General features: G+C 36.0%; 1 protein-coding gene and 1 pseudogene across 1 annotated transcript in view; both read right to left on the reverse strand.

Moving 5' to 3' along the window:
* The window catches only part of LOC114023782, an 85,601-nt pseudogene extending 75,174 nt beyond the window's left edge, over positions 1-10,427 (reverse strand).
* Positions 10,428-17,296: 6,869 nt separating this feature from the next.
* ADGRA3 (adhesion G protein-coupled receptor A3) overlaps positions 17,297-27,625 on the reverse strand; it is a 141,102-nt gene continuing 130,773 nt past the window's right edge. Inside the window, exons 19-21 of the mRNA XM_027836611.1 lie at positions 23,203-23,348; positions 18,973-19,068; positions 17,297-18,807 (exon numbers count right to left, since the gene is read on the reverse strand). Of these exons, the coding sequence (XP_027692412.1) occupies positions 17,565-18,807; positions 18,973-19,068; positions 23,203-23,348 (1,485 nt within the window). The 3' untranslated portion in view covers positions 17,297-17,564. The remainder of the gene's footprint in view (positions 18,808-18,972; positions 19,069-23,202; positions 23,349-27,625) is intronic.

Raw genomic sequence — 27,625 nt, forward strand, 5'->3', positions numbered from 1 at the left:
CTATATAGTTTTGAAATGAGGCCTTTATCAGAGACACTGGCTGTAAAAATTGTTTCCCAGCTTTCTGCTTCCCTTCTAATCTTGGTTGCATTGTCTTTGTGCAAAAACTTTTTAATTTAATGTACTCAAAATTATCCATTTTGCATTTCATAATGTTTTCTATCTCATTTGGTCATAAATTCTTCCCTTCTCCATAAATCTGACAGGTAAACTATTCCTTGTGCTTGTAATTTGCTTATAATATCATCCTTTATGTCTAAATTGTGTCCCCATTTTGACCTTTTCTTGGTATACAGTGTAAGATGCTGATCTGTGCCTAGTTTCTGCCATACCATTTTCCAGTTTTCCCAGCAGTTTTTGTTAAATAATGAGTTCTTATCCCAGAAGCTGGAGTCTTTGGATTTATCAAACAGTAGATTACTATAGTTACCAACTACTGTGTCTTGTGTACCTAACCTGTTCCACTGATCCACCACTCTATTTCTTAGCCAGGACCAAGAAGTTTTTTTATGATTGCTGCTTTATAATAGTTTTAGATCTGGTACAGCCAGGCCACCTTCTGTTGCATCTTTTCATTAATTCCTCTGATACTCTGGACCTTTTGTTATTCCAGATTAATTTTGTTATTATTTTTTTCTAGCTATATAAACTAATTTTTGGTAGTTTGATTGGTATGGCACTAAATAAGTAAATTAATTTAGGTAGAATTGTTATTTTTATTATATTGGCTCAGCCTACCCATAAGAAACTGATATTTTTCCAGTTATTTAGATCTGACTTTATTTATGTGAAAAGTGTTTTGTAACTGTGTTCATATAGTTCCTGGGTTTGTCTTGGCAAGTAGACACCTAAATATTTTATATTGTCTACAGTTACTTTAAATGGAATTTCTCTTTCTATCTCTTGCTTCTGGGCTTTGTTAGTAATGTATATAAATGCCAATGATTTATGTGGGTTTATTTTATATCTTGCAACTTTGCTCATCTTGTTAATCATTTCAAGTAGTTTTTTAGTTGATTCTTTAGGATTCTCCAAGTATACCAGCATGTCATTTGCAAAGAGTGATAGTTGTTTCTTCATTTTCTATTCTAATGCCTTCAATTTCGTTTTCTTCTCTTATTGCTAATGCTAACATTTCTAGTATAATATTGAATAACAGTGGTGATAATGAACATTGATGGCTTGTTCAGTTTCCTTTTTCTGAAATGGGGTTAAGTATTTTATTTCTTCATCTGTTAATCTGGGTAATTTATATTTTTGTAAATATTCATCCATTTCATTTAGATGGTCAGATTTATTTGCATAGAGTTGGGCAAAATAGCTCCTAATTATTGTTTTAATTTCCTCTTCATTGTTGGTGAATTTACCCTTTTCATTTTTGATACTAGTAATTTGGTTTTCTTCTTCCTTTTTATAATCAAATGGACCAAAGGTTTATCTATTTTATTGTTTTTTTCATAAGCCAGCTCTTATTAGTTCAATAGTTTTCTTAATTTCAATTTTATTAATCTCTCCTTTGATTTTCGGAATTTCTCATTTGGTATTTAATTTGGGATTTTTGATTTGTTCTTTTTCTAGCTTTTTTTAGTTGCATGCCCAATTCATTGATCTTTTTTTTTTTTTAATTTTATTCATGTAAACATTTAGAGATATAAAATTTTCCTGAGTAACTGCTTTGGCTGCATCTCATAAGTTTTTGTATGTTGTCTCATTATTGTCATTCTCTTGGATGACGTTATTGTTCTTATGATTTGCTGTTTGACCCACTCATTCTTTAGAATTAGATTTATTTAGTTTCCAATTAATCTTTAGCCTATTTTTCCATGGCTGGGCTACCACCATCTCAGCATCTGATTTTAGACAGAGATTGGACTTATAATTTCATTGGTATAGGGAATTCACAGGTGAAAAAACATCACCTACCAAGGAAGATCAGCATCTCTGTAATATACATAACTGCTTAAGAGAGCTGCCTAAAGTGCTGTGAGTGCCCAGAGTTATAGTCAATATGTTAAGAGGTAGTGCCAGAACCCAGGTTTACCTGGCTTCAAGACCAGCTCTCTATCCACTAAACCACTGCCTTTCCAACTGATTTTAAAAGGGTTCTAAAAGAAAGGGGGTCTCAAACAAAAGGGGATGGCTCAAAAACCTGTAATATCTGAATGTAGCACAATATTATGCAGTAAGAAATGACAAATATGAGAAAAATGGGAAAATGTATATGAACTGATTCATTATGAAATGAGAATTAAAAGAACAATATACAAAATGAATACAACAGTGTAAATGAAGACACCATTACAAGGAAGTTCAATTTAGTGAATTAAAAAAACAAACAAACAAACAAACAAACACATATTGATGGTCCTGGATGACAGGCAATGTAACATATCATCCTCCTTTGTGGCAAGGGTTTTGGTCAACACTCAGGCAGAATGTTATCTATGCTATTAAATGGAGTCACTATATTTGCTTAATTGTTTTGCTTTCTTATAAGATACAGTTCAATCTGGAGGGATTCACAAGATTCTCCCCCACCTCACCCCACCAACCCCAAGAATGACTGTGATGCAAAGACATGTATGACTTTAAGGGCCCTTGTACATCTGTACTTTAAAGGATTTTTCACATGAAAGCTGGCTTCTATCAAAGGCTTTTTCCCCCTAAATCTACTGGCATAACAAAGGCTTTAATGATCAATTTTGCTAATTGTTTTCTTAATTTTGAACCATCCTTGTAGCCTTAGTATAAATTGATCTTAGCAAATAATTTATATTGATATATTACCTAAGATTGTTTCAAAAAATTACTGCTACATGTGATCTTTACATCACTTAAATTTTCTATTGTATCCCTCTCCACTCTTCTCCCAGAGGGCCATCACATATGAATATTTTTCTCATCAAAAAGAAGAGAATAACAATTGTCAAAGTTGATCAAAACATAAAAAAAGTCTGAAAATATATGCAATGTTCCATACTCCTGGACTTCCCCATATTTGCCAAAGAGTGATGGGAAATGTCTTGTCACATCTCTTCCTTCCTTAGGGCCATGTTTGATTTTGTATTTTTGCAACATTAACTTTATTCTTTTGTGGTTGTTCTTTCCAAATACATTGGTGTAGTCATTTGGTATATTGTTTTCTTTGCTCTGTTTACTTACTTGGCATTAATTCATGTAAGTCATGTAATTCTTTCCATATTTCTCTACTTTCATCTTATTAATTTCTTACAACAGGGTAACAGTCCTTTACATTCATGTTTAACCATTCCCCAACTGAAGGTATTTGCTTTGTCTCCAGCTTTTTGCTACCACAAAAAAAGTGCTGCTATAAATATTTTTTTTGTGTGTGTGTGTGTACAGAGGGGCTATGTTCTATCAATGATTTTCTTTGGGCATATGCCTAGTACTGGAATCTCTAGATCAAAAGGTATAGACATTTTAGTCATTTTTTTCCTACATAATTTCAAATTGTTTTCTAAGGCAGGTCCCCCTCCCCATTTTCTGGATAGGAAGTGAAACCATAGAGTTATCTAGATTTTCATTTCTCTTATTGTTAGTGATTTTGAGCATTCCTTCCTATGGTTGTTAACAGTTTGCAATTCTTTTGAGAACTGCTTATTCATATCCTTTGATCCCTTATTTATTGAGGAAAGGCTTTTGCTTTTATGTGTGTATATATAAACATAGGTATCTATAGAGAGAGATATCTCTCTCTATATATATATTATATTCTACACTGTACTGTATCATTAGCTGTTTGTGCACTACCACACACACACACACACACAGTGTCCCAAAAGTGTTAATGCAGCTTTAATCTTTAATCACTTAAAATTACACTAAGAGTTTTGCAAAATGACATAGTATATTGTATACATGTGTGTATTTATATCTATATATCTGTATCTATATCCATCTATCTGGACATACATATTATAGCCTACAAATTTGCTGAACCTATTTTTTCAATTAGTATCTTGGCTGATCATCTAGGGCTTTCTCAATGAACCATCATGTCTTAAGCAAATGGGGAGTTTCATTTTCTTTTTGCCTATCTTCATGCTTTTAGTTCCCTTCTACTGTCTTACTGATATTACTAGTATTTCTAGAACTATATCAAACAAAACCAGGGAGAATGGATATCCTTACTTTAATCCTATATTTATAAAGTTTCTAGTAAAATCCTACTTCATATGATGCTTGTTTGATTTGACACTTTTTGTGAAATTAAAAATATCTTGCTAGAGATACAATTCATAGGATTATTTTTAGCATAGCGCTGCAGCACTACATCAAAGCCATCTACTGAGATAATCATGTGGTTTTAGATTTTTGTTTTTAACGTGTTTTGTTGATTGTTTTTGTAATGTTGAACCATCCTCGCAGCACTAGTATAACTCCAACTTGGTCAACATTAATGATTTCTGGGATAAATTGCTACTGTCTAATAGTACTTAGAATTTTTCAATCTATATTCATTAAAGATATATGGTTCTCCTTCTTTGTTTTATTCTTCCCTGGTTTAGATATTAGGCATCTATTTATCTCAATAAATAATTTGAGTGCTTACTTTCTCAGTTTTGGAAAACAGTTTGTGTAGTTCTGACATTAATTGTTCTCCAAAATTTTGACAGAATTCTTTGAATCCTTCAGAACCATGATTCTTCTTGTAGGGGGCAGTTGTAAGGTTCAGTCCATGGTGTTTCAGGCCTATTCCTCCACTGTCACTTTGATTTCTTTAAGTTCATCTTTATCTCACAAGCCCTTTTTGTTGTTGTTGTTGTTGTTTTAGATCATATAAGTGCCTTCCTTTTACTAGTTTTGCTTTCTTTCTTTTAATACTCTTGTGCTTTCCTTAGAAGCAACATTTACACCTTTCTTATGTTTTTTGTTTAAATTGTTTGCAAATTGAATATCTGCTCACTTTTTTTTTTTTTTTGGTAGGAATTCTTCAAATGCTTTTCCCTTTTTAATTGTCTTCTCCCTCCACTCCCCTGTTTTGATTAGGCTCAAGTCTACAGGGTATCTCACTTTGGGTTGCATCTTGAGCTCCTTTGCTTTTCAAAATATATTATTTCATTTCTTTCTACAGTTTCTCGTAGGTGTGAATTAGTCTGGTTATTCAAACACCCTTTAATTTATACTGGAAGGTTTTCCTCCTGATCCGTTATGGAATCTGTCACTAGAATTGTCAAATTTGCTTCTCTGTGTCTTAGAGTTTGTAGCATAGCTTTTTCTTTTTTTTGCTTTGTTTGTTTTTCCCAGAGGTGATCTCTGAATTCTTTTGATTGTTGCTTTATTTTCTGTATTCAATAAAGTTCTGTTTAGTTTTTTTCTCATTTCTAGCATTATTTTCCCCTTGACTCTAGAAGGCTTAGGATCCTTACCTTGTCTCCATGAGTTCTTTACATCACCTTTTAAGATCACTGTTTTCTACTCTAAGGCTCCTATGTTCTTTTAATATTAGTGCATCTTGCTTCTCTTCTTGATTGTCCATCATTCCATGGTGTTTGTCACCATAAATTCAAATTTGTTGTATTCTGCTCATTTCTAGTGTGTAGACCATAAACTTGCCATCTTTCTTTTTAAACTTCTTCCAAGAATCTTCTCTGTTGAGTCAGTTGGGAACATCCTACTGTGGTTCCATACTCTCTTGGGAATCCACAGAGTCTTCTGTATTAGCAGCTATTAGATCAATTCCCTTTGTCTTTCAATATTTATTTAGAGAAATTTGTGGTTATTTAGATGACCTAGTAACCATTGTTTCTTTATACATATATGTATATACATATATATGTATATATAAATCAGTTTTTTTATTCTGAACTCCACATACATAATAGTACAAAAAAGATGGTACATGAAATTGCACATATCAATTATGTACATCATTTTTTTTTCTTTTTAAGTATATAAATTGAAAGTGTTGCTTTTAAAAAGTTTTTCCCCTCAGTTACCAAGCATTCCTTTTCTTTCCTCTTCACCTCCACCCTACCATTAGGGGAGAGGGGAAAAAGCCCTTGTGGCAAATGTGCATAGCCAAGATAAACAAATGTTCCTATAGTAGTCATGTTCAAAAATTTATCTCATTCCACATCTTGTGTCCATCACTTTTCTGTTAGGCAGTGAGTACCATATGTCGTTATTCCCTGAATTGTGGTTGGTCATGACATTGGTCAAAGTCTTTCAACTTTTTTTTACATTTACAAAATTGTTATTATTGTGTAATATGTCCTCTTGGTTCTGCTCTCTTCATTCTATATCAGTTCAAACAAGTTTCCCCAGATTTCTCTGAAACTGTCTTTTTTGTCATTGGCATAATAGTATTCCATCACATTCATTTACCATGTTTTTGTTTTTGTTTTTGTTTTTTTAACCATTAACCACTATATGGGCACCCTATTAATTTCCAGATCTATGCTTCCACAAAAAGAGCTATTATAAATATTTTGTATACAAGGCTCCTTTTCCTTTTTCTTTGATCTCACTGCATTGTGCCTAAGATACAGGCCCAACACAAGCATCTATGGTTCAAATATTTGTAATTTAGTAACTCTTTGGATATAGCTAAAGTCCTCTGATTATATATCAATGGGAGAATCACTTATTCTTACAAATATGAATAAAATTCTTTCCTGGAAAAATATTTCTTGGAAATGAGACTTATCAGAGAAACTTACTATAAAGATTTTTTTTTTGGTTATCTTTTTCCTTTCTAATTTTAGCTACATTGTTTCTTTAGTTTCATGTAACCAAAATTATCCTTTTTTTTCTTTTATGTTCCTATGACTTGTTTGGTCATGAACTTTTTTGCTGTCTATAAATCTAAAAGGAAATTTCTCCATTGTGCCTATAATTTATATACGAAGTGATCTTTCTTATTTAAATCTAAGTAACATATCCGTTTGAAGCATATCTTAGTATACGTCATGAAGTGATGATCTAAACTTAATTTCTGCCAGACTGCTATCTAATTTTCCTAGCAGTTTTTGTTGACTATCGAATCTTATTGAAGACAAGGCTATACTGTATTTGTTTGCTTCTGTATGTTGTGTGTCTAATCTTGTTCCAGTGATTGACCTCTCTATTTTGGTTTCGACCACGGCCTCCCTCAGTCTGCCCTCCCTTTCCTTCCCCTTTACTCTTTCTACTTCTTCCTTCCCTTCTATTCACCCTCTCCCTTTTCTTTTCCCTTTCCCCTCCTACTTCCTATAGGGTAAGTTAGATTTCTATACCTAACTGATTATGTTACTCCCTCTTTGAACCAAATCTGATGAGAGTAAGGTTCAAACAATGCTCATTTCTCTCTCTTCTTTCCCTCTAATGTGTTTTTGTGCCTTTTCTTGTGATATAATTTACCCTTGTCTGCCTCCTCCTCCTTTCCTCTTGTCTCAGTACAATCCCTTTTCACCACTTAATCAGATTTTTTACCATCACATTAAAGTCAACTTATACCTATGTCCTCTGTCTAAGTATACTTCGTTTTAAATGCCATAACATTATAGTTCTCAAGAGTTACAAGTGTCATCTTCCCTTGTAGGGATGTAAGCTTTTGGACTTCCTTTTCCATTTGGCCAATATTGCTTTTTAAGGCATTCGTCTCCTCATTGGCTTCTTTTTGGACCTCTTTTGCCATTTGGGTTAGGCTGTTTTTTAAGGTGTTATTTTCTTCAGCATTTTTTGGGTCTCCTTTAGCAAACTGCTACCTTGTTTTTCATGATTTTCTTGCATCACTCTCATTTCTCTTCCCAGTTTTTCTTCTACTTCTCTTACTTGCTTCTCAAAATCCTTTTTGAGCTCTTCCATGGCCTGGGACCAATTCATATTTTTCTTGGAGGCTTTGGATGTAGGAGCTTTGACTTTGTCGTCTTCTTCTGCATGTTTCATATTCTTTGTCACCAAGATTCTATGGTCTGACTGTTTTGCACTGCTTGCTCATGATCACAGCCAATTACTTGAGTTATAAACCCTTTGTTAAGGTAGGGGTCTGTTAACAGTGTGGAGAATGTACTGTCCCAAGCTTCAGGGGTTTTGTGCAGCTGTTTTCAGAGAGACTTCTAGGGACCTGTAAATTTTCAGTTCTTCCAAGGTGCTATGATCAAGGGTGAGGCGTTTACTTCTTTCCTGGCCTGTGCTCTGGTTTATGAGTGACCACAAGCACTCTTTTCTGTCTTGGAACTGTGAGGAGGATTTCCTCTCCACCATCACTACAAGCTCCACTACACCAGCACTCCTCCTTGCCCCGGGCCCGCCACCCAGAACTATGACCCAGATCCAAGCACAAGCAAAGCAACAGAATCCTGCACCAGCAAAGAGATCCCTGCATTCCCCCTCCGATCAGCCACTTGATTTCCCCCTCAGTCTGTGGGCCAGAAGCTCAAGAAGCAGCCGCCACCCTGGGGCTGTGCTCAGGGACTGGGGCTGTGACCACACTTCTCTTTCACCATAGACATAGACTTTTCCTACTGACCTTCTAAGTTGTCTTTGGACTTCATGGGTTGAGAAGTCTGGAAAATGCCACAGCTGCCTGTGATTCAGTCCTCTGAGGGCTGCTCCAAGTTCACTGAGGCCTGGTTTGCCTGCACACCCATGCTGAACTGTGCTCTTCTCCCTGCCCAGAGCGACATACCTTTCTGATCAACCATCCAGGCTGTCTTGGGCTGGAAATGTGTTTCACTCTGTTTTTTTGTGGGTTCTGCTGCTTTAGAATTTATTTAGAGCTATTTTTTATAGGTATTTGGAGGGGTTTGGGGGAGAGCTCAAGCAAGTCACTGCTTTTACTCCACTATCTTGGCTCTGTCTCCCCCCTTGTAGGGATGTAAACAGTTTGCCCTTATTAATAACATATTTTCTTTTTCTTTCCTGTTTACCTTTTTCTGCCTCTCTCGAGTCCTGTATTTGAAGGTCAAATTTTCTGTTGAGCTCTATTCTTTTCATCAGGAAGGTTTGGGAGTTCTCTATTTTGTTGAATATCCATCTCCTCCCCTGAAAGATTATGCTCAGTTTCATTGGGTAATTGATCCTTGGTTGTAATCCAACCTCCTTTGCCTTATGGAATATCATATTCCATGCCCTCTGATCTTTTAACATAGAAGCTGTAAGGTCCTGTGTAATCCTTACTGTGGTTCCATGATGTTTAAATTGTTTCTTTCTGGCTGCTTGCAGTGTTTTCTCTTTGATATGGTAATTTTGGAATTTGGCTACAATATTTCTTGCCATTTTCAATTTAGGATCTCTTTCAGGAGGTGATCAGTGGATTCTTTCAATGACTACACTCTTGTTCTAGGACCTCAGGGCAGTTTTCTTTGATAATTTCCTGAAGGATGTTGTCCAGGCTCTTTTTTTCATCATGGCTTTCAGATAGACCAATAATTTTTAAATTGTCTCTCCCTGGATCTATTTTCTAGGCTAGTTGTTTTACCAATGAGGTATTTTATGTTTTCTTCTTTTTTTTTCATTCTTTTGTTTATGTTTGACTGATTCTTGCTCTCTCATAGTCATTAGCTTCCACTTGTCCCATTCTAATTTTTAAGGAATTGTTTTCTTCTATTAGATTTTGTGCCTCCTTTTTCATTTAGCCCATTTTACTTTGTAAGGAGTTCTTCTCTTCAGTGAGTTTTTGTGCCTCCTTTTCCATTTGGCCAATTCTACATTTTAAGGACTTGTTTTCCAAAGTTAATTTTTGTCCTTCCTTCTCCAAGCTAATGACTCGGTCTTGCATACCTCTCATTTCTTTTCCCAATTTTTCTTATACCTCTCTTATTTGACTTTTAAAGCCCTTCTTGAGATCTTCCAAGAAGGCTTTTTGGACTTGAGGCCAGTTCACATTCTCCTTTGAGATTTCGTATGTGGGTATATTGCCAATGTTGTCCTCTTCTGAATGTGTGCCTTGATCTTTCTGCTTTCCATTTCTGCTTTTGGTGCATGGTGTTTGCCTACTTCCTGACTTAAAAAAAAAAAAAAAGTTGAGCTCTCCTGCTGGAGCTAAGGGGGCACTTACTGAAGCTTCTTTTCCTGCTCACCAGAGCCCTGCACTTGGATGTTTGGCTCCTGCTCACTGGGGCCTTGCTTTCTGGAGTTGTGCTTCCCAGAGTTATGTTGAGGCACCAGGTGATTTGGCTACTGAAGAAACCTATCACCCATAGTGATTTTCCAAGCTGGTGTCTACCAGTTCCCCTGCCCAAACTGAGGCTCTCAGGGGCGGAGGGGTGGGTGGTCCTGTTGTTGGCACTGACCTGCTCCACCAACCTGGGTCTGACAATCTCTCCCTAGTATGCTGAGGTGGGGCTTGCCACTGACTTACTGGGATGCCTCCTGCCTGTACTACTTTCCCTTCCCCAGAGCAAGATGGGCCTTCCCCTTTAATCCCCCAAGCTTCCTGGGCTACAAGACTGCAGCGTCCTGTCTTTTTGCTACCTCGGCATTTTTCCTAGGTCAATATTTTCTGGGCTTTCAGTGGTCAAAAAAGGAGGGTGAGAACAACTTACTTCTTACTCTGCCATTTTGGCTCCCTGAAACTGAACCCACCATGTTTCAAAGGAGATGTTTGTAAAGCACTTGGCAGGGTGCCTGGCACACAGTAGGTGCTAAATACATATGTATTCACCCTTCCCTTCCCGTTTTAAAATCTCCTGTTATTTTTCTGCTTGTGTTCTAGGTTTTTAACTTCCTCATGAAATCTTTGTTAGTTGTGATCTTTTTCCCTCTTATATTCTCTTTCTTTTATTCACTTTATGGTCTTGAAGATTCTAGAATCTTAGGTTTGCAAGGGATGGATCTCAAAGATGTCTCTGCCTCAGAAGTGACTCACTCTTTGGGGAATTAATTTTTTACCAGTCTCAGTCCCTTGGGGGCACAGAACTGGCTAAAGCTAGATATCAGTCACAGGCCTGGTACAATACACTACACATGCTGATGCCACCTTCCCAGTTTCCTCGTTATTTAGTTATCTAGACGAATGCTAACACCTCAGAAAGAGCATATTATTCTTCCTCTATCTCCTTTTCTTCTGTAAGTCTGCTATTTGTTACTACAGACTGGTGGGGTGAGGGCAAGGTATGCTGCGAGAGGAAATTGCTAAGTTGATATATAATAGCTGATGTAATCAAAAAAAAAATAAAGCACTATGGCATGGAAGAGAAAGTGTTAGGCTTAGGATGACCTGGGTTCAAATCTTGCATCTATTATTAACTAGATGTATAACCCTGGATGTTTCATTTATGCTCTATGTACCACATGTAACTTGTCTATAGTCACAAATAGGTTGTTATCTGTATTGTATTTACATAATAACCAAACCAGTAGAGAAAACACTGGAATTTTTAGGTTATAACATGCAGGAATACTCCATAGTTTGCCCAAACCAATTATCAATTATGCACCTCGGTGTGTCTTTTTTGGGGGTATCCCCCCCCACACACACTCTTACAAGAACTACAAAATAAATGTCTCCTTTGCTCACTTCAGTTTAAGTTTTATTTCTTGAGGGAGGACGGAACTCTGCATGGTATGTTTCTAATGAGTTGTGACTGCATGCTTGAGCTAAACCCCTACCCCTACCCAGGACTAAACCCTGTTTCTCACAACCTCATCTGTAAAATGGGGATAATCATAGCCACTACCTCTCAAGGTTATTGTGAGGATCAAGTGAGATAATTTAGCACAGTGCCAGGTACATAGTAAATGCTATATAAATGATAGCTGTTACATATCTTTATTTATATCTTTATATTATCTTTACATGCCATGTAAAGATAATATATGTAATATATTACTTATTTACATTTTTACCAATGGTTTATTATATAATTATTTATATTTTTACTTATATTTTTGATTTATTACTATATATTATTATACATTTATACATAATTTTAATTGCATCCTGAGTTTGAGCTAATTATTTGGGAAGGGGTACCAGAATACGGCAGGAGAACCTATGGATAATTGATTACAGTAAACTCAAGAGTGGCTGGGAACCTCCCTCCTGGCTTGATTGCCTGGAAACTTAGAGCATCTTATAAATTCTATTTACAATAAAATAAATTGTCTATAAGTTTTTAGGTTTACAGAGAAAGGAAATCAAATGTAAGTGGTACCTTTGCTCTAAACTAAAACCCTCACTGATATGGAATCAGTGGCACCTGCAGGCCTTTGGGTTTTTATCCCCCTCCCACCCCCCTAGGCAAGAGAACAAAAAAAAAAATTATGCACCTCAACAAAACTCCACCACAAAGTCACAAAACCCACTGTAAAATCAGGTGGCTAATGACTCATTTATAATACTATTCCCAAGGAACCAATATATTGTGATTTTTAAATTACATTAAAATGAAAATTTTTGATATGTAATAATTAATGTTACCAAATGCTTTCCACATATTACCTTAGTTAATGCTTACAACATATTTATAGATGTTAGTTATATTAACCTCTATATAAGGATGAAGGAAGTGGAACTGAAAAGGGTTAAATGACTTGTCATTAATTGTTATTGCTGTTGTTCAGTCATTTCAGTTGTGTCCTACTCTTTGTGACTGGTAAAGACACTGGAGTGATTTGCCATTTCCTACTCTAGTTCATTTTATAGATGAGGAAACTGAGGTAAACAGGGTTAAGTGACTTGTCCAGGGTCACACAGCTAGGAAGTGTCTGCAGTCATATTTGAACTCAGGAAAAGAAATCCTAACTCCAGGCCCAGCATGCTATCTACTGCATCACTTAACTGCTCTTTGTCTTTAATTATAAAAATGTTAAGCCTAAGAGGTAGGATTTGAATCCAAGTATCTACTGACTCCAAGTTTAGTCTTTCTACACCATGATTCTTTATAAAAATGATTGGGTAGGTTTAGTACAACTACTACACAATAACACAGACAGATGGAAGATGACTCAGAAGCAATTTACTTCAACCTGTACATGACAAAACAATCCCTTTACAATACAGCTTGAAGCTGTCTCTTGAAAGGCACATGTGACTCCCCAAGGCAGCCTCTTCACTGTTTGGATAGCTCTAGTTATTAGGGACTTCATTTTCTTTCTTTCTAACCTAAATTTAATTCTCCCCAGCTCCTACACATTGTACAAAGCAGAAGTCTAATGCCTCTTTCATTTGACTTTTTTTTTTCCCAGATGAAGACAGTAGTCATGTACCCTACTTTGCCTTTCTCTTCTCCAGGTTTAGCATCTTGTTTCTTCAGACAATCCTCATGACATAGTCTTGAGACTGTCTAGATAAGTAAACTCTGAAGGGAGAAAAGAATGAGAAAATGGGTTACATCTAACCCTCTTTGCAATCGCTAATCAAGGGCTTATAGTTTGTATATCACCCTGTCTGCAATGGCCAATCAAGGCTTACCTTTAATACAGCCACACCACTTCTCTTGATCCTCTATAGTTTAATACTTCCCCATTCTCCTTCTTTTCACAGGGGGCTCTTGTGGATGTATTTGGTGGAACACAGGCACATAGAACGCAGGCACAATTCTCTACATTCTTTCCCCAGTAACTCCATATGCTGCTCCATATATTGCCACCAGCTCTACACTCAAGAGTGGTGGTTAGGAATTAATATCTCAGGCCTCCAGTCCATTTTTCATTTTTAGTGGGAAAGGATGAAGAGGACAGGATAGGCAGATATGACTGGCTACAATATGAATCACAGAGTTTATTGTATTATAACCCCACCTTTCTTTTGACCTTCATATTTCTAGCAAGGGCACCACCAACCTTCCATTCTCTGATTCTCAATATTATCTTTTACTCCTCACTTAACTGAATTTGCTCTCTTCAAAGTTAGCAATGATTTCATAATTTTCAAATCTGATTACCTTTCCCCGATTTTCAACCTTCTTGAGTTTTGTTTAACATGTGACCACTGCTGATGACTCTCCTACTGGCTTGTTTAAAAAGATTTCATGTATAAAGTCTCATAATTGCACTTAAAAACTTGGACAAATAAATTTCTACAAAACACTTTAACAATCTTCCAAACAGACAGTTTCAGAGGATTTTTGAACCTGTTTATATTAATATAAAAATGCAATACTTTCTAATTTGTTTAAAAGAACTCACTGACATCAAGGAAGGCAGAAATATACTAGTGAAACTACAATAAAACTTTGTATAATTGTTGAATGGTCTAAAAAATGAGTAGTATTACTTAATAAGCACAGCCAAAAAGTAAACTCCTTCTATTTGGTTCTAACTATTTTTGTGATGTGTCTTTTTCAACTACAAAAGACATTAAAACTAAGGTTAGATGCACACCATGGAATCACTGTATCACGGTGATTATCACAGTGCTATCACAGTGATAAACTAGGATTTTAAAGAGTAATGAAGCAGCAAACAGAACCAAGAAGGCAAAGGGAATATACTAGTCCAGTGCTCCCAAAATTTCTCCCTAAACCATTTTTAAATAATATGTCAAGTAGAATTTTAAAGGGGCATAATCAGCAAAAGATTGGGCTAAGACATTTTTCCAGCCAAGGAGCAAAAGAAAAATGGAAGGCTGAGAAAAATGGATGTACCAGGAAAAGGAGAAAAGAGTAGAACAGGGAAAAGATTTCTCATATAAAAGAGGTATGCCACAAAAAGTTTTTGTTTGTTGTTTTTAATAAGAGAGGGGAAAAGATTGGTAAGTGGGTAAGGCTAGGACTTCACTCTCATCTGAACTGATTCAAATAGAGAGTGATATCTTAAGCAAATTAGGGGAGCATGGAAAAAACACCTGTGAGATCTACAGGTAAGGGAAGAACTTATAACTAAATAACAGATGGATAAGATCATGGGAGATAAAATGGGTAATTCTGATGAAATTAAAAAGGTTTTGCACAAATGAAACAAATACAGCCAAAATCAGACATAAAGCAGGAAACCAGGGGAAAACCTTTACATCAGTTTTCTCTGATAAAGGCCTCATTTCTCAAATATGTACGGAACTTAGCCAAATTTATTGGGGAAAAAAGAGCCATTTCCTAATTGACAAATGCTCAAAAGATATGAAAAGCAGTTTTCAGAAAAAGTCAAAGCTATCTATAATCACATAAAAAATGCTCTAAATCACTAATAATTAGAGAAAAACAAATTAAAACAACAGTTACCATCTCACACCTATCAGATTGGCTAACATGACAAAGAAGGAAAATGACACTGAAGGGGATGTGGAAAAATAGGGATACTAAGGCACTGTTGGTGGAGTTGTGAATGGGTCCAACCATTCTGAAAAACAATTTGAAACTATTCCCAAAACTCTATTAAAAATGTGCATTACCCTTTGATCCAGTAATACCATTATTAGGTCTTTATCCCAAAGAGATCAAAGAAAAAGGAATAGGACCCATCTGTACAAAAATATTTATACCTTCTCTTTTTGTGGTGGCAAAGAATTGAAAATACAGGGGATGTTTATGAACTGGGGAATGGCTGAACAAGTTGTGGTATATGATTATGATGGGATACCATTGTACAGTAAAAAATGATAAGCAGGAAGGTTTCAGAAAAACCTGAAAAGACCTATATGAACTGATGTAAAGTGAAGTGAGGAGATCCAGAATATTGTACATAGCAACAGTTACAGTAACAATCAACTATGAAAAACTTAGCTAGTCTGATCAATACAACGATCCATGAAAATTCCAAAGGACTCATGATGAATGCTATCTACCTACAAAGAAAACTGATGAGTGCAGATTGTCTCTCTGGACCTCAATATTTTTCACGTATAGGATGAAAGCAGATAGATTAAATGGCCTCAAAAGTCCCTTAGAGCTTTAAATTTATGATCTCAGGAGGAGGAGGGAATTATCTAAACAGATTATTGTGGTCATACAGGGAACTCATTAACTTAGTTGTTTTTTTTTTTTGTTTTTTTTTTTTTGGCAATTGGGATTGAGTGACTTGCCCAGGGTCACACAGCTAGTAAGTGTCAAGTGTTTGGTCTGAGGCCACATTTGAACTCAGGTCCTCCTGACTTCAGGGCCGGTGCTCTATCCACTGCGCCACCTAGCTGCCCCAAACTAACTTAGTTTTAAAGAACATGTACAGAAGATGGAACCAGGAGGGTAACTGGCAGACAGTAAATACCAAGAGATGGGATTTGAACCCAGGAACCCTGATTCCAAAGACAGTGACCTTTCTATGGCACTATGTTTGGGATAATTGTTTCTTTTTTTATCCTCAAAATTTAATTCTTGAGATCTTACCTGGGCTGACTTCCCTCACTAAAAATTTAGTCCAGGGATAACTGCCTACACCTTTTTCTTAATCTTCTGAAAATTAAAAAAAAACAAAAAACAAAAAAACTAAGATGTAGTATAAAAAAACTGAGGTGACAGTATATCTGGCTTTTCTTTCTCCTCCACAATGAAACAGATTCTCTGTATATATTTTAATCAATTAAATTCAATTACAGGAGATAGATTAACTTTTTCACGGCTCTAGAGTTAAAGATACTGTGTTGTGGGACACCCTAATCTACCCCCAAAGCCTGTATTTTGGCATGTTTTATGATCATGATGAACTTTGACCTCTGCCAGTCTTTCATGATGCGAGATTACCCTCTTCAATTTCAAAAGGAACTGAATGACCAAAGGAATGAGGCAGATGGATTTGGCTTTGCAAATAAATTCCACTGTATTCTTCGTGCAACCTATTCTCAGAAAGTCCTTGAAGACCCAGAATAGGTATGTGCTCAGTGCATAGTTGTGCCTTTAAGATCCCAGACTCTCTGCAGTATTGAATAGGGAAACAAATAGAACATATTAGGTTATAAGTACTGCCCTATCTATTTAAAATTATTATTACAGGCCAATATTAAAGGTATCATTAGTGTCTCCCCTAAAAGATGATTGCTAATTAATAAAATGTGAATAGAATGCCACCTAAGAACCAGTTACTCAGAAAGCATCAGAAGCAATGAATCAACCAAGGTGACACAGAAAAATAAATGAAAAAAATCAAATCACATTGAGCATTACTACACCAGAAAGGAAAATATTTTACTAATTTTAAGTTACTTTTCCTAAAGTCAACAAATGTTTTAAAGATCCTCAACAAATATATTTGATTCGAATGTGCAAGTCAACAGCACAAACCATTTGAAAGACCTGCTTTTTACTTATGTGTAATTTTTCTGCTGAAAATCTCCTAAAAATAACTGCCTAAATTTTCATAGCAAGGATGATAGTATATTCTGAAATATAAAAATATAATAATTGATACAATGGGAAAAAACAAATACTATTTATTACTTAAATACAAACTTGAAACATGATATAGACATTTTATCAAGAAGTTCAAGAAGTTGAAAATCAGATTTACAAAATGTCCTGTTCTGCCTTGCCAAATAAAACAATGCTAAAAAAATAAAATTCACAGAAGAACATTTTTTAAGTAAAAACATTTTTAAGTATCATCCAAAATTATAAAAGTTTTATTCACAAATTATCTTCTCCACCCTAAGGTGCCTGTAAACAGTTTTTTTTTAAAAAAATGTTTATAGATTAAAGGAATGTCTATCACAGTTCATATAAACTTCTATCACCGAAGCACAACAATTGCTACACAGTAGTTTCATGCTTCCATAATCCAGTCCTAATATTGCCAGTGCTGTCTGTACTCAGCAAAGGTCCATCCTGTGCATTGCTTTTAAGGGGTCCATTCTGGATAGCCAGATTTAGACCATATGACTTTTGTTGGCTCTCAAGTTCAACTACTATTGGCTTTCTTAACACATCCTTTTTGTTACTGGTAGCAATAGACTTTTCAAAATTTCTGCTGCTTTTGGGAAGCGTGCTACATGCATCACTGCTATCCTGTTGAGGTTGGTTATATTGCCTCTCACGGTAAGCTAAATAAGCTCTTCTACTCCTTGAATGTCCTTCATTATTGCCTGGTCGACTCTTAGGTAAACCATTTTGAACACTTCCTTCCACGCTGGTAGGGACATCATAGGCATATTCTCTTAGGACTGTGAGTCTGCTTGCACGGTGTCCTTTACTTCTGTTTTTATGATGTCGACTTGGGGGTCCATTTGTTCGAAACTGAACTTCTACTGGGGCCACATGCATTTTAATATCATTGTCTACTGAATGTTCAGTTAGACTATTATCAAGCTGAGGAAGAGTATTCAGTGGAAGAGCATTACTATGGCACTGGGCTGCAGCAGCCTGTAAATTTGTCAGTTTACAGCCTTGTGAAGAATTTTTTAGACTTGATGCACTTTTATTTGTGCATGAAGATTCTGCACTGCTATTAGTACATTTAGGAGCTTCTCCATTAGTCCCAATGGAACTGGAAGGCTGAATGTTGACTTGCACTGAGTATGCACTCCTTCCAGGACAACATGTGGCAATCCAAGCAAGTCTGACATCTTCTCTGTTAACACAATGATGCATCATGACAAAAGCACTAAGACTTAAGCATGTGGCTCCAAAAAAACAGCTAAAAACCAAGTCCAAAGGGTAATACAAAGAAACAGACAAGGCCCCCAAAATCCACAATGCAACATATAAAAGTAGAGTAAGACTGGCTCCTAAAAGCTGAGAATGAAAAGTGTGTTCATTTTCCAATGCTGACGTAGAGACCAATGATAATGACATTGAATCCTGATGATTTACTTCTCCATGTTCACTGGTTGCCAATCTTTGCTGCTCCTCAGCTGGCTCTTTTAGTTCATATTTGCGTTCAGGGTGTCGTTTCAACTGAATAAATATGCTCAGAAAGTACATGCAGTTTATGAAAATGATAAAGCTGGCAGGTCCATAAAAGGCACCTATGCTGGGTTCCCAAGCCATCCAGCAACTAAAAAAAAACCATAAAATAGATCAAGATGGACACTCTCAGAGAGTACAATTTTCGACAAATTAGTTTTAAAAGGGTTGAAATGTATATTAGTGCTTCTGGAAATCCTTCCAAAAAGTCACTTTAATTTAGCTGGAATACAAATATCTGTTACAAAATACTCACTATGGTGCACCTGGCCTACTGCCATAATTCTTGATGTTGGCTGCTGCCGTTATTCCACACACAATGATAGGGATACCACCACCAATAAGGTAAAATCTGGAATGAGTAAGAAAAAAAGGAATTAGTCATTTTTCTAATGCTCCTAAAGGGATAATTTCCCATGACATTCCAGTTTCTCAGGCTCTCACCTCCAGAGTACCCTGGGCCCACACTCAATGGCTCTTCAACATTCCTGATTCTATTTCAGTTGAGAAATGTTATTCTCTCTAGAGCAGTAAAAAGAAAGTATCACTAAAATGCCATGGGGGCCATATTACCATATGTATTTAGAATACTACAACTATCTCTTTCTCCAATAATGTAATCATATGAGAAAACCAACTCATTTGGGGGCTAGTATAAGCAGATAGAAATAACTAATAAAAGAGTAGTCTAACTTGGGTTTTAAGGATGAATAAAACTGATCAGGTTCTGCCACCTTGTGGTCAAACAAGGCAGAATACTTAAACAGTGGATAAACTGTCCATTCTTTCTATTATTTCATATTACACTTGGAAATTCAATTAATGCTATTTTTTGAGCCCACAAGATGTTTTCCCACTTCAAATGAAAAGTCATATTGATCAAATTCTCCTACCTATTTTAATGCTTACATTTGGTGGCAGGTGCCTCTCCAAATTAGTGATTTTGTGGTAAAAGTGTCCATGTAGGAAAGGAAAGAGAAAATCCAGGCATAAAACTTAATATCCAAGTTCATTTACTGAAGGAATTTTTAGAACTAATTAGGGCCCCAGCAAGGTCAGAGAGAGAAGACGCCACAAATTCCTAAGTCTGTGCCACAAGGAGGTTTGGGGAGGAGGGAGAGGGGGAATTACTAACAGCTCTAACAGTGGTTGCCTAGCTGTCTTTACATGCCACAACTCTGATGCAGGCCCGTCATCACTTCATGCCTGCCTCAAGTCTCTCCCCATTCCAGGTGATCCCCTACTAAGCTGTCAAAATGATCTTTCAAAATCACAGATCTGACAATGTGGCACCCTCATTCAATAAACTCCAGTAGCTCCCTATTACCTCCACGATCAAATATATAAAATCTTCTGTTTGGCTTTTAAAGCCCTTCATAAGTGGCCCTACATTTCCATCTTCCCTTCTCCTCCACACACTCTTAGATCTAGTGATGCTGGCCTTCTTGTTGTTCCTCACAAAAGACATTTCATGTCCTTCTGCCTTTTTATCTTGGTTTCCTGGCTTCCTTTCACGTCCCAGCTAAAAATCTCACCTTTGGAATTTAAATGCTAGTGACTTCCTTCAAAGATTATCTGTACTTCATCTTTGTTTTGGGGGAGGGGAAGGGGTGAGGCAATTGGGGTTAAGTGACTTGCCCAGGGTCACACAGCTAGTAAGTGTCAAGTGTGTAAGGCCACATTTGAATTCAGGTCCTCCTGACTACAAGGCCAGAGCTCTATCCACTGCGCCACCTAGCTGCCCCTCTGGCTCATCTTGTATGTATTTTGTCTATACATAAATTTTGCTCTGTTGTCTTCCTTATTAAACAATGAGCTCCTTGAAGGCAGAGACTCGAATTCCTAGCATTTAGTACATTGTGTGGTACATAGTAGGTGCTTAAAAAATACTAGTAGACGTGACTTGCTATATATAAGGCAGACCAACAAAGAATTACCCAGGACCTAGAGCAGAATTAAATTTACCAATTTTTAAAATTTATACTTTTACAGAAATGCCATTGGGAAAAATGGTTGAGATTCAATTTTATTGATGAATTATGAAAAAAACAAGTACAACGACTTTAAGGACTTACCGGTAGTTATGTAGGTAAAACATGTAATGATATAGGTCATATGTAACCATATTCATTATTATTAAGGAAATCCTAGAGGTTCTTAAAGTACTACTGATAAGGATTTCAGCCTGTTTCCAAGCACTGGCCACAGAATAAGGCTGGGTTGGCAGGAAGAAGTGAGATACTGCTCTCCCACTGACCACAAAAACTGTACATTAACACAATTACCCAGTGTCTACACACATTTTATTAACTGCTCAATACAAGAAAGTGGCAGCCAGACTTCAAACAGAGGATTTAAATTAGCTCAGGGTGCCTGAGAAAGGAGAGGATGGATATCTTAGCTTCTGGACCAAACAGACCACATGAGTTATCTAGAGCAGCAAAAGTCACCTGCATCTCTCTACAGTTTAAAAATAGAAATGCCAATGCAGATGTCAGAGTAACTTCTATCTCTAGCCAGTTCTGACCTTCTTCCTTGACCCACGGAAGGACTGGACTAGCTATGTAAAAGCAATACTAATTAACTAAAAATGCCCAATTAAAGTAGTTCTATCAAAGTCTTATTATCTCATCATGGCTTGGAGGTGACCTCAGATTCTTAAAAGTGATGCTAACATAGCATAAACTCTGACAAAACTGGAAATGCTTTTTAAGTAACTGCCACAGTATTGGCTTACATGTCTGTCATTAATCCAATTCAATAAATTATTAAGAGTCTATCACTATATGCAAGGGACACTGATGGGTGCTAGATCAACCTACTTAAATTCAAGCAGTCTCATCATCAGAATATCGGTCTATGAGAATAGCATTTGGTCACAGGAATTCACAAAGACCATTTATTATTAAGATACAGAGGGGTTACAATCTGCACTCCAACCAAGGAAATAACTAACATATCTTTAGAGTTTGGGATTAAGGACCATAAGCATATAATAATCATACATATAAAATAAATATGTGCCAAATTAGAAGCTCGGTTGTGCAATGGATAGGGCACTGGGTCTAGATTTTTACTTTACTATGTGACCCTGAGCAAGTCCCTTAATAGCTGTCTGCCTGAGTTTTCTCATCTGTAGAGTGAGGTTAATAATAATAACTACCTCCCAGGGTGGATGTGAGAATCAAATGAATTAATATTTGTAAAGCGGTCTGCAAGCCTTAAAATGCCATATAAATGTCAGTTATTATTGTTGTTCTATTACCAACGTCTCCATGTGTCATAAAGGCATCCCTGGTTTCTGAAAGTAGAAGAGCAAGCTCTGGTAGATGCTTTCAAGCTGGAAATGCTTCAAGTATGTCTTTCATCAGAGATGGTATGTCTACCATCCAAGAACAATCTAAAGTCTGAGAAGCTCATTAGGCTGGGGCATAAGAGTGATTAATTTTTCAGCCAGAGCAACAAAGTATCAATGATCTACTAAATAACTGTTCTAGAGATGGAAGGATTTACAACAACACTAACAAAACACATAAATGAATGAAATGCAATAGTCTTCTGCCAGGTCTGTCTGCCTCAAGTCTCTTCCCACTCCAATCCATCCTCCACTCAGACACTTAAGTGATTTTTGTAAAGTGGAGGCCTGAACGTGTCACCAATTCCTCCCCACCTTTCAAAAAACTCCAATGGCTTTTTATCATTTCAAGGATCAAATACAAAATGTTCTACATGGCATTCAAAGGTCTCCATGACCCCTCCCTACCTTTTGTCTTCTCACTCCCCAACAAGTACTCTTCAATCCAGTGACATTGGCCTCCTGGCTGTTCCATGAATAAGACACTCCATCTCTTGGCTCTAGGCAATTTCTCTGGCTGTCCTTCATACTTGGAATGTTCTCCCTCTGCTCCAACACTACTGACCTCCCTAGTCCTAACTAAAATCTCACCTTCCATAGGAAGCCTTCCCCAATCCTTCTCAATTCCAGTACCTTTCCTTTGTTAATTATCCTATTTATCTTGTATATAGCTTGTTTCGTATATAATTGTTTGCATATTGTCTCTTCCATTGTATTGTAAGCTCCTTGAGGGCAGGAATCTTGTGCCCGTTTTTGTATCCTTAACACTTAGCATAGTGTCTGGGATATAGTGGGTGCTTAAAAAATGTTTATTGATTGAATGACTGAAAAATGCTAATAGATTTTCACATATACTAGGTCTTCACAGCTTGCTACTAATATATCATAGCTGAATACTCACAATCTTTAAATGATAGAGGAAATAGACTAAGCATAAGTCTAAACCTATCTTTCAAACAGACACAAATTCAGGTTGAAATATAACAGGCTGGCTTATAAGCCATAAACAATAGTATAAAATTTTTAAATACTATTATGATTCATCGTTACTGTATGTAATAATTTAAATGTTACTTGTAGCAAATGAACTTCTGAAAGGACGTTGCCAAAACCTATTAAGTTATCTTATACCTGAGCATGGGCCTTGGAGGAGGTGGAGGCTCATCAGGATCCTGACATCTCTTAGCCTTTTTAGTGACTTGTTTATAGATATTTCTAGCTGTCACTCCCACCCATAGTACTGTGGCAAGTGTAGAGTAATGGAGAATTATTCCAACCTGGAGGACAAGGTAAGAATAGCATATCAGCCTTCAAAAATCATTGAAAATTTTTATACTTTCAACAACAGTTTATGTTTACTGACACCCTCATTTAATTCAGATAAGCAACTAACTAAACATCAGCAAATGGAACACTCAATTCATACCGTCATGCTTATTTCTATAAGTGATTTCTAAGCTAATCATTTATTTACACTCTCTTTTTGTATACACACACACACACACACACACACACACACACACACACACACACACACGAGTGTTGTTCTCATTATGGGAATTTTAGCAGATCAAAAAAAGTTAAATAAATTTCAAGAACTAGCTTCAAGAAGAACAGCAAAAAGAAATGATATTAACTTCTAATAATTATCCATATGTTAATATCCTACATTTTAAAAAAAAATCAATCCTTTGAGGTGCTAACAGTGCCAATTACCCATATGTTTAATAAACTAAGTTGGGCATAGGTCAAAATACCAATGTCTTAACATACAGAATTACTATACAAGATGAACTGTTAAATCTAATAACAGCATTCTCTCTTAATGATAGTGTGCTAGAAACATGTAATAATACATTAAGTGTCCTGTAACTCATGCTTACCACTGGTTCCAAGAACGCTAAAAATTTCTCTGGGCTGAAATAATTTTAATGTATTCTCAAGTTTAAAAATTCATCTATGATGTGGAAATTAGACAGAAAATAAAATGTTAAAGTTTCCTTGAAGGATTACATGTTGCTTGCTTTTTCTATGTTATGACTTCAGTTCTAATTATTTTAAAGAAAATTTCTGTATGTAAAGAAACTGCTTATTCCCAGGAGATAGCTCACTGATTTCAAACACATCAATCTTCTTAAGTCAATAAAATTTCAGTACAACAACAAAAAAATGAGTTGTCTCCCCATTATTTTGGGATTTTTGCTATCAGTAAAAGTAGAAACCCAAGCACTAAAATTTATTTTATGAAAATAAGCATTATTTACTTTTGTATAGTTCCTAGTACCCTTGAACAAAATGAGTGTTTCATAAGTTTTGTTTTTGTTTAAAAAAAAAAAAACTCAGTCTCTGTCTTAAGTGCTAGAATATCACATTGACTCCAGATGATGTGTGGATTGGAGTCTCAGTTTACCTATACCAATAATAACTACTCTAGTCTAAAGAAACTGAAGCAAATCCTGATTCTTAAAATTTAATATTAATTTATATAAGCTTTCTAAGAATAGAGCCAACATGAAATGAGCCAACGTGAAATATGACATATATCCATACTGATGTGATATGAAAATAATATTCATATATTCATTCTGAAATACTTGGATAATCATCTCCTTCATTATTCCTAAAATGAGGGAAAATACTTCCCTAGTTTTTAAAATGTCAAAGTACTGAATATTTCCTATGGCATAAGTTTTTTAAGCACATCTAAAAAAATCAGAAACTTTTCTTATTTAACTTCAGTGGATATCATAATACGGATTTTTTTCATAACAGGCAATTTTAACACGTTTGTTTGATAGTACAGTTCTTTAAAATGGTGATTAAACGTGTCACAAAAACTGAGAACTGGAAGACACTTTAAGTGCAGCAGTATTTCAGTGTTTTAATGACACAACAACTCTACTGCATATTCAAAGAATCACAGAATTTCAGAGTCTGAAGGAACCTCTGAGATCACCTAGTCCAACCCTTTCCTGAATTTTAAATCTCCTTTACAATATCCTTGACAAATGGTTATCCAACTAACCACCTCCTAAAAGCACTTCATTTCACTTTTGAACAGCTCTAATTTTTTTACAGAATTCAAACTGCCTCCCTGCAACTTCTATGCATTAGTCCTGATTCTACCCCCCATAGCTAAGCAGAACATGCCTAATTACTCTATAACCTTTAAAATCTTTGAAGACAAAGATCATGGACTTCCTTAAGACTTTTCTTCTTCATGCTAAATGTCCACAGTTCTTTCATTTTTTTTTCTTTTCAATAATATGGCATCCTCTAAACGTCCTAATTGCCCTTTCCTGGACATACTCAGGCTTGTCAAAGAATTTCAAGTGAGATGTACAGAGAAGTAGGCTCACTACTTCAGATGTGGTCTAATCAACGCACAATTACAGTAGACTTACTCTAGATATGATGCTTCTATTACCACATACTAAGACGGCATTAATTCAAATGGAGCGAGGAAAGTTGAAAAACTAAGATTACTCCCGTTCACTTCTATAAGTCTAAGTATTTCCCTGTTCCCTTTAACTAGAGACAAAAGCATGGGAATTGATGTGATGTATTGGAGATAAAACTAGATTGGGAGTCAAGATAGCTAACAGCCTCTTTGAGTCTGTTTCTTCATCTGTAAAGAACAAAATCACATGTACAAAAAGGTTGTTGTGAGGAGTGCTCTGTAAATTTTAAAGCACTATGCAAATGAGTTATCACTGCTATTAGTATTATCATACTTACTATATCATTTCTAACTTTACCACAAACTAGGTATAACCTTGAGCAAATCTCTCCAACCATCTGGCCTTCTTTTTTTTCTACCAACAAAACGAAGGGGTTGAAATAGATGAACTACCAATGACTCATGCAAAGGCATGATTATCAAATATGCAGTTGCCACAAAACGGGGCAACAATAGCTAACACATTGGATGGTAATCAAGACCTAAAAATGTCTTGACAAGGTGGAACAATGGGTTAAATCTAGTAAGATGAAATTCAATGCCTATAAATGTAAAGTCTAAATAGGCTCAAAAATTTAATAAAAGTACAACATGTGTGAAGCTTGCTAGGAGAGCCTTTATCTGAAAATAATTTGTGGGGTTTAGTGGCCCCACAAGTTCAATAGGAATCAAAAGTGTGATGTGGAAGCCCAAAACACTAATGGGATCTTGGACTACATTCAGAGAAGCATAGTTTCTAGGAAAAAGGAATCCTTCTTTCCTTCGCCCTGGCCAGACCACATCCGCAGGACTGTATTCAGTTCTGAGGGCCAAAGTCAGTTCACAGACTTTAAGAAGCTAAAGAATAACTAAGATGGTAAAGGATCTTAAGTCTGTGTCCTTAAAAGAGGATGAAGGAACTGGAGACATGGAAACTAAGAAAGGTTAAGAAAACATCAGGATAGCTGTCTTCAAGCATCTAAAGAGTTATCATGTGGAAGGGGGATTAGATTTATTCTGTTTGTCCCTAGAAGCCAGAACTTAGAGAAGGAGGTGGAAACTCAACTTAGGCTTGGTATTAGGAAAAATTTCCTAACAATTAGAATTGCTTAAAAGTGTAACGGGCTGCCTCTGGAGGTGGTTCACGTCTTCCCTCTTCACTGAATTATCTTCAAGCAGCGGCCAGATGGCTGCTAGTTCGAGTATGGTGTAGCAGGGATTCCTTTCAAGTATGGACTAAGAGGCTATTGCGGTGCTTTGCAACTCTAAAATTCAATGACTCCATCATATTTTGTACCCAGTGTGCTGATATACTAGGTTTTCACATATGTTCAGGGTAAAAATTTTCTCATTCCACAATTATAAAATTGGTTAATAAAGTAATTTTATGAAATGAAATGGAATTCTGTTAACAGAATTAATAAAACCACTGTGCATAAGATAGTGCCCTAAATAATGTCTTAAAAATGTATTCAAAATCTCTTTAATCTTGCAAAATTTTAAGTCTGCAAAATGTATAATGATTCTGTAATTATTTAATAACGCTACCCTTTCTAACATCTTTTCATGGGAAGATAGTATAAGTATTTGCATTCTAAAAGTGTTGTTACATTTTTTTAGACCTGTGTCTGATCTGATTTACATACAAAGTTCAAGTTTATTTTCAGACCTGTCTTACCTGAAAATTAAATGTGGCCAGTGTCTATAAACTGATAGTTTAGCATAGTATATATACTAGGCACTAAATTAAATGCATTTATCATTACCTTATTTTACGTATTATAATAAATTTAATTTGGTGTCAGAACATTTTAGATTTAAAATATATTTACTAAATGTATAAATACTGATCTAAGACCCTGTGAGTATGTAATATCTTTAAAACAAAAGATGGCTAAAAATTATGTACCACCACAGAGAGAATTAAATCTATTTTCATTCCCCTCCCACCAAAAAAAAATTGCCATATAGCATTACATATGTCTTACCCAGGAGTGGGGAACCTGTGGCCTTGAGGCTCCATAAGGCCCCAAGGTCACATGTAACCTTCTAGGTCCTTGGGTATGGCCTTTTGACTGAGTCCAAGTTTTACAGAAAAAATGATAATAATAATCT

Source organism: Vombatus ursinus, unplaced genomic scaffold (assembly GCF_900497805.2).
Source record: "Vombatus ursinus unplaced genomic scaffold, bare-nosed wombat genome assembly UNPS02014818.1, whole genome shotgun sequence".
Lineage (NCBI taxonomy): Eukaryota > Metazoa > Chordata > Mammalia > Diprotodontia > Vombatidae > Vombatus > Vombatus ursinus.